The 8149-nt window shown below is 36.3% G+C and overlaps 1 protein-coding gene across 1 annotated transcript; it reads right to left on the reverse strand.

Moving 5' to 3' along the window:
• Positions 1 to 271: 271 nt before the first annotated feature.
• LOC139129735 (G patch domain-containing protein 4-like) lies at positions 272 to 5943 on the reverse strand. Its single transcript, XM_070695422.1, has 9 exons — positions 5850 to 5943; positions 5540 to 5659; positions 4818 to 4934; positions 4187 to 4296; positions 3479 to 3559; positions 3097 to 3174; positions 1206 to 1295; positions 833 to 910; positions 272 to 549 (listed from the first exon to the last, which is right to left on the reverse strand). The coding sequence occupies exons 1-7, from the start codon at positions 5920 to 5922 to the stop codon at positions 1218 to 1220; spliced, it is 657 nt and encodes a 218-aa protein (XP_070551523.1). The 5' UTR covers positions 5923 to 5943; the 3' UTR covers positions 272 to 549; positions 833 to 910; positions 1206 to 1217.
• Positions 5944 to 8149: the final 2206 nt, after the last annotated feature.

The following is an 8149-nucleotide window of genomic DNA, read 5'->3' on the forward strand; positions in this document are numbered from 1 at the left end:
ACATTTGCATCTGAAAAACAGGTAAATTAGTGGTAGTATATCGGGAAGAAATGTATCACCAAAATTATTATACGAATCTTTGCAAGACTTGGATGGATGTCAATGAAAACTTTTTGTCATACTTGTCAATGAAATTCATAAAATTGCAAAAAATCAACCAACCTGCCATGTGAACCAACTCTTCTTCACACAACAGATATTCTTCATAATCAATTGAAGTTTCCAGTGATATGTAAATGGCTCCAATGTCATCTAGCAATTCGTTATATAAAAATGTACTCTCCATCATTCCATGTAGACGTCCAGTTGAATAGTCTTCCATAAAAGATTCAAGATCTTCTTGTGACTTGCAATCCATGATGTACGAAATACTATTGCCTTTGGTACCTTTCACTTTCATGGTCCTGAAGCGATGATTTAGTTGCTTTTCAACCAATTTAGAATTTTCTTTCGTCCGCTTTTGAGAATAAAAATTAGCATCTACCCCCTCGATTGTGTTATTATCTTTTGGTACGATGCGGTCGATTCTTGTTCTTATTGCAAGTTCACCTATAATTATACATGGAACATAGTCATTTTACCACTAAAATATATAACAGCACTTGTCCAGTTGTGTATTGTGTTTTATGGACGTTACATTAGTTATCAAAGACAGTAATCAAACACTAAATTTTGAGTAATACTTTTATAGAGTGTGAATTGTGTAATGTTTATTTAGTTTTTTTCTTTGATACTTTTTAGAGTGTATGTTGTGTAATGTATGAGGTTTTCCTTGGTTATATATATATATTTACGATGTGTCTTGCATAATAGAACTTTCAGAAATACTTACCCTTGGCTCTCTTTCGTTTGTTTTTCTTGTTCCATAGTTTCGAGTATATACCAGTGTCTGGTTCCGTATTAGTTTCAGCTAGTTGAAAGAATCACAAAGAAAAAAATGACAACCCCTTTCAGCAATGTAGCAAATGTGACGACTGCTAAAACTAGAACATATTTTTAAAATGTTTTGTATTTGCATAAGAAAAGAACATTTGCGGTTTATCTCTCAGACACTTTGCAAGTGGATATTTTGTCACAGTTATGTTATCTTTTAAACAAAAAATAAATTTTATAAAATATTTTTCTATGATTGAGTATGGATACCTAGGTTACATGGTCTATTTATGTTATTTCCTATTAGTATCCGAAGAGAAAAGTGAACTCACGTTTTCTTTCCTTTATACATTTCTTGATTTGCGGAAATGGAGCGCCAGTCCTTGGTGTGCCTTTTGCAAAACCCTTTGAGAACTTTTTCCCTGTTACATAAGAAAAACACATAACTTAAAATTATATATAATCCCATGGTATTTTTCTCTGACGTCATCGTATACGAGTGTTTTTCGCGGAGCCGTACAACTTCGAGCCGAAGGCGAGAATTTGTGCGGCTCCGTGAAAAAACACGAGTATACGATAACGTCAAACAGAGAAAATACCATGGGATTATATATTTATCACATGAACAGTCTTCTTATTTTTCTTTTGGCGTAGATGAATCAAAATTATCGTAACAAATTGCATGAATTTCGTCGCGATTTGTGTTTTACTTACGCGTTCTACTTTCATTTAAAGAGTGATGCGGTCCGTCACCCAGGAGATACTTAATTCATAAATCCCATCAACCTGAAATTGGATACATCCAATGGTATCTCCACCCACCAACGTATGGATTCGGGCACGTGAACGTGTCGATCATTGTCTCGCACTGTACCGATGCCAAGGCAAGTCGGCCATCGATATCGGTGGACATAACTTTCATCGTGCTAGCGACGGATTGCCAAGTATTCAAGTTATTTAGACTATTTACAAATGGATTTATGAAGTAAATGCAACGACACGATCGAAACAGCAATTCTCATTATCAAAGATTCCGTGGCTTTTCAAAATATCACACGTTTACGACAGTGGCGAGCGCGAAAGATTCGTTCGATGACACACAGAGTGTACCTCACTGCATGTTTATGCCCACAACGCTGCCGTCACCGGTCTATGCCATTGGCATGCCGGTGTCAACTCGTTAATAAACGTGATAAAAATCCCGATTTTGATGTTTACAGTGACATATATCTCACCCGTAGATACATCCTAATTTTACTTGACGGAAACTCTGTTTTGAGTGTTGTCTGAGTCAACTTTCGAAGTACATCTGATTCCACAGCGCTGCACTGCATATACAGCTCGACAGCTGATGCCTTCGCTACAGCCTTACGCCGCTACAGGTTTGATTCCGAGAAGAATTTACGGATTTTGTTTGTATGTTGAAGGAAATTTATCGTTGTTAGTCGAATGACTTTATGCTAAAAGCCTCCTATCTCGCTTTCCCGAAGATTATACTGTACTCATTTATTCAGTTTAACTTCCGTTGAGGTGTAGATTTCAGGTTTATCGCCAACCGGGATCGCCAGATACGTCCACATTGAGCCTTACGACGCGACTCGACTTTCGCGGCGACGTTACGAAGCTAAGCCATGAAAATAAAACGATGGGCGGTACCCCCATTCGATTCTCGGGAACAGCTATAGTTTTAGCCCGGGAGTTTTAGCGACTCGAAATTTCGCTGGACATGCTTTCTATGTTTCCATTTGTGGATTTATCGGGTCACCTTTTTGTAAAAATGTCAAGAGCACGGCATCGATCACGACAAATCGGTTTATGTTCACGTCGCGACCCGCATGTATGAGGTACCTTGCGAGAAAAAAGTTCCGGTTGATGACGTACAATAAGGGTAATTCGGATTTCTTATCCGTCCTGTTCTACGTCACACAGGTGGGAATTCGGGTCAGTTCATGTGATAATTAACTAAATTGATCACTTTTTTTCATAAAATAATTGTACTGTTTACCTATTTCCCTTGAAATTAATTTATCTCCCTTGTGAGTACATTTTCTGGGATAGGCAAGCATTTATTGATTTGGCACATCGTAACAATAATATTGATATACATGTATTTCGCTTGCATAAGAATCATTCTTGTAAATATTCAGGGGGGGTTCTATTTATGACTATATAATATTCAAGAAGAGAATGACGTTCCAGAAACAAAATAAGCAATCGACTTACCCTGTAAACTACCATCTTGCTTTCCGCTGTGTTTCTTTTTCTTAGGTTTTGAGAGACTCTCTCTAATGTTCTCTTGTACTGAAAGATATATATGATTTTACACTATAATTAGCAAAGATAAATAAATATAAAATAATGTCAAGTTTACAATCAAAACACACCACAATATTCAACGAATGATGTCATAGTTGGCCGTTTTACTTAATGATATGTTAGTGAAGCCATTATGCTACTATCTTCAGTCGACTAAGTATCAAGTTCAATCGATTCTGAGTAGAAGTACTAGTAGTAATTGTAGTAGTAGCAGCAGCGGCACAAATACTACCACTTCTACTTCTACTACTACGACTTTAACACTAACGTTTAGGAAATTTGATGAAACCTTTTGCTTTCTTTTCCTCTCCTCTTCTGTCACCACTGACGAGACTGAATGGTTCCTGTTCACCAGACCTTCTCTTTTGCTCTGTATGAACAAAATGTATTTTTTGTTCAGCAACGATCTTAGGGTTGCAGTATTTTTTGAAATTTTTTATTGTAAAAAGCGTGTGTTCTCTTGGTGCCAACCATAAATAAAACCTATTCGCACCAATGTTTTACAGTGATTTTTTTCGCGTTGTGAGATCAATCTAACATCATTTAGTGTTATTTTACAAAGGCAGGATGGTTAATGTAGCTATAGTATAAAGCACGGATGTTAACAGGTTTACAAGTTCAGATAAGATATAAGTGTTCCTCAATAAAGTAAAGTAACCTTGATGAATATATGAAATAATTTAGATATACTTACGCACGCATTTTAATCACAACAAAAAGAACGTCATCCGGCAAAGCTAATGTCAGTTATCACTTGCCACCTTCATATTGTACTTTTATTTCATGTTTAATATGTGTAGTTTAACAACGATGTGTTGAAAGGGGCTACACATCTATTACAAGCGAAAACAAAACTTCATTTGATGGGTAGATTCATTGCGATATTCGAAGGCATGTTGAAATTAACAGATTAGAACCAGATGCGGCATTAATGTTTACATTGTCTTCCTCATTACATCATAAAGTGTTCAACAGACATTACTAACGGAATACTCACTTCGGTCTCGCTTCCGTTTCCTCTGACGCTTTCTTTTCCAATGTGAGCAAGAATGTGAATCCTCTTCCGTTTTTCAGACGAGGGCACTCTTCTCTTTTTCTGTTCCGCTTCTAGACATTCAGGAACAAAATGCAGATACATGTTTAAAAGGGGAGTACAAAGTTGTCTCTTATTTTACTTTACTTTTTTGTCACGATATCTTCTTTCTAGAAACTTGCATCCTGTTATCTTTTATTAATCCTAGTGTAGAGTATCTTTTATTTAATGAAAGAAATCTATTTTTCAAAATTATTATTATATAAATTATGACATCTACATTTCAACAAGCAAATAGCTCTACAAACTATAAACCACGTCGTTTCACAAAAGCGCATATAAATATTTTAAAACGATGACGCAATTTATCACCCTGAAACTATTCAATATTTTATTCAATCTACTCTTAGTGTTACCAGACATATCAGTGCAAGATAGACGACCATTTTATTTTGTTTTGACAGTTCAGCTCATTTACGACGATACAAGTTCATCTACTCCTTGCCCATGGAACGATTCTGTTTGCAAAAACTGTAATATTGTTATAAAAAATTGTTTGAACGGAGAAAAAGATCAAGATTTTCCTGACAGTTACCTATATGTTTGAACTCTTTACTTTTCCGCTTTCTGGTTGCTTTTCGTTCTCTAATATGGCAAATACCCGCTGACTCTTCTCGCACACCTGATGTCGAGGGCTCTTCCATAATTTTCCCTTTTGATATATAAACAACACTAACCATATTTACTGTTGTCCAAGTATACATACGGCAACTTGTTCTCTAAGTCTGATATGACAACACTTGAGATCGTAAAAAGCACACGACGACATTTCATATGTAATCAACCAATCAATGTCAATATTAATTATATGTGTCTGACATCAACATTACAAGGGCAATTGTTTTTCCAACCAAAACTAAAAATAGCGTCACTGTGACCTATATACATACATACATATATATATATATATATATATATATATATATATATATATATATATATATATATATATATATATATATATATATATATATATATATATATATAACTTGGGTGGTAGGGGATGGGCAGTAGGTTAATATCGATATATATGAAAAACAAAATGATGTCGAGGTATTTTTGTTGACCTGTTTTCTGTTTTTACCAATTTCAGTAATATGGCATTTGCAGTGTACTGCAGGGTGATCTTTTTAAATACGGCTCTCGTGTACAAATGAATTCTACTGTAGATATATGACATTCAACATCGAAGAGTTTGACGTCATGCATTTAATAAATATTTATGTCGGAAACACCATGTTACAAGTGTAAAGATACCTGTGGCTTGTAATTCCCGTCTTTTGCGCTTCTTTGTAGACTTTTTGCACTGTCTTGGTGAAACATCAGATGGTTTCTTAAACTCGCTAGTACTTGTTGTCCTTTCATCTGTCGCCTTGCCTGTAAAGATTCAAGCATAGAATTTTATTATCAGCTGAATGGTCACCATTGCCAGAGTGATAGCGCGAATAAATACTGACTGAACAAAAGAATAAAGCAGCTAACAATGTGGTAAAAAATAGGAAAAAAAAACATATAAGCGGCAAATGTTTTTGTACAGCAATGCAGCTTCTATATGAGCATGCCTTACTTTCAATATCTCCAGGTGTTCTTTTTCGTTTTCTTTTTCTTGTAACAGAAGAAAACTTGTCACAACTTCCCATTGACCTGTGCACCCTGCCATGCTCATCTTCTAGCATATTGCTACCTGCTGTACAATAAGTATTAATATGAAATATATAAAACATCTTACTACAATTTTGTTGCCAGAACACACCAGAGTTCAAAAATTGTGGAAATGTAAGTTTAAATAATCGAGTAATTTATATTTTTGACTTTAGATTGTATCGATGATGATTTGCCCCTGGGCACTTTTGCCCTAAGTTAATATTGCAGAAAAGAACAATTCAGTATCTTATTAAAATTGTTGATATAACGCTTTCTTGGCAAACTAATCTGTACTCTCACCCTGCTCTTCTTGTATTCTTCCTTCTGTCCCATCATCACTGGCTTTGAGTTTGTTATCGGTGGTACCTACAGATGCACACTTCGTCTTCTTTGTCTCGTCTCCTAAATAAAAGTAATATGTCATAAGATAATAAACCCAAAAAACTTATTAAAAGCATCTTTATAATTTACACTTGTTGGAATCGGTTTCCTTGAAAAAGGGAGATCGCACATTTTTGTTTGTTTGGTTAGCATAAGGTACATTGTACTAAACTTTTAAGGGACAAAGTTGGCCATTTTTCATGAACTTTGTTTGATACCAGATGCAACTTCTATTGCTTGACATTTTGAAAGATACATTATTCATGAAACCAACGCAAGAAAATAAATGGTCATCACCATTTATTCATGATTCTAGCGATGGTTTCATTTATCATGCTATAAACCGATGTCAAATATATATATTGACCCATACACTCTCTATCTTCAACATGTCAAACAATGTAAGTAGTATCTCGTACCAAACAAAATACTTGCAAAAATGGCCGACTTTGTCCCATTGAACAGAATGTATCTCGGATTGATATGACAATTAACAGGTACATGTAAGAGGAAAACTTAAGTCCATATGCATTCTATTTGCTTAGTGGGGATGACTCAACAGCAGACTTTGGTCCGCCTCTTTTAGATGTAATTATTTTAAGTTTATAATTCACGACAATATATACCTTTGTTTGAATCCTCTGGAGAAGGGTATTCATCTGTTCTTGAGTCGCGATCGATGTCAGTGTCACATTCATCTGAGAGGCAGTTTTCGTTGATATTTTGAAGTGCTCGAGCGACAACATTTTTGATCTTGTGTTTGATTCTTTTCGCGTGTTTTACAGCTGTTTTGTTCTTCTGCATAACACGAATTATCTTCCTCGCTAACAACTCGGGGTTCGATTCCATGTCAACGCTGAGTGTTTCTTCTCCCAATAAATGTATATGATCACTCGCAAACTCGTAGCTTTGAGACTCTTGAGGGTAGATCACTGGTATTGCTGCGCACATAGCCGCCAAAGTGAGGTTCACGTAGTTTGTGGTCGATGGTAAGACCATACAAGATGGAACTACGGAGTTCCTTGTCCAGTTCTTCAGGACTGCGCCTTGAAGATGGGATGACTTTCAGCCTGGAGTTCTTCTCTAACCGAGCTTTAAGTTTGTTCTCTTTGCCAGGTGATACACCGATAATTTTCCAGACTGGCGGCGTTTCTTGCAACTCATGCCAATACTCGGCAACTTTAGCAATAGCACGTACAACAGTGCTATCCTTCGTAATGTCATCTATCTCATAGTCTTGGATGATCGAAAATCTGGAAGACTTCTTTTCCTTTATGAAATGTTGCGTCACATTTCAGTCCGAAGTAACTTTCATCAATCATGGGGGATGTCTCTCTGTGCGTGTTGTCCAGGGTAACGACGACGATACTCATGAAATATGCTGTGTCCTATCGAAAGTATTGCCTTGGTTCGCATCATGTCTGCTTCTAAAATTTCTCGACGAAAATCAAGTTCGTCTTTGCTACAGCCGACGATGACCGGTGTTATGCTATCTCTGCCAAATACATTAATGATGTAAAACGAAGCAGTTGGAAAGTTTTTCCTAACCATTGCTTTGGCAGCATTTGAAGTTATAATGCCAAAGCTGAATACATATTTGACGTTTGTCAAGCTCAATACCTGCGGGTAGAAATGATTATAGAAATGCAACCAGTAGTGATTCGGTTCTAAAAACTGCATAATGCCCTTTTTTTAGGCAGCAAAAGCTTCACGCCGAGTTGCCTTGCGTGTTCGTTTTCTTGCTTTGACGCGTATAAAGCTGTGCAGTTAACCGTTATGCCTCGATCTTGAAGAAGCCGTATCACGAGATGAAGGGCATCGGTAACACCTCCCTCGATGGAA

The sequence above is a fragment of the Ptychodera flava genome, chromosome 3, assembly GCF_041260155.1.
Source record: "Ptychodera flava strain L36383 chromosome 3, AS_Pfla_20210202, whole genome shotgun sequence".
NCBI lineage: Eukaryota > Metazoa > Hemichordata > Enteropneusta > Ptychoderidae > Ptychodera > Ptychodera flava.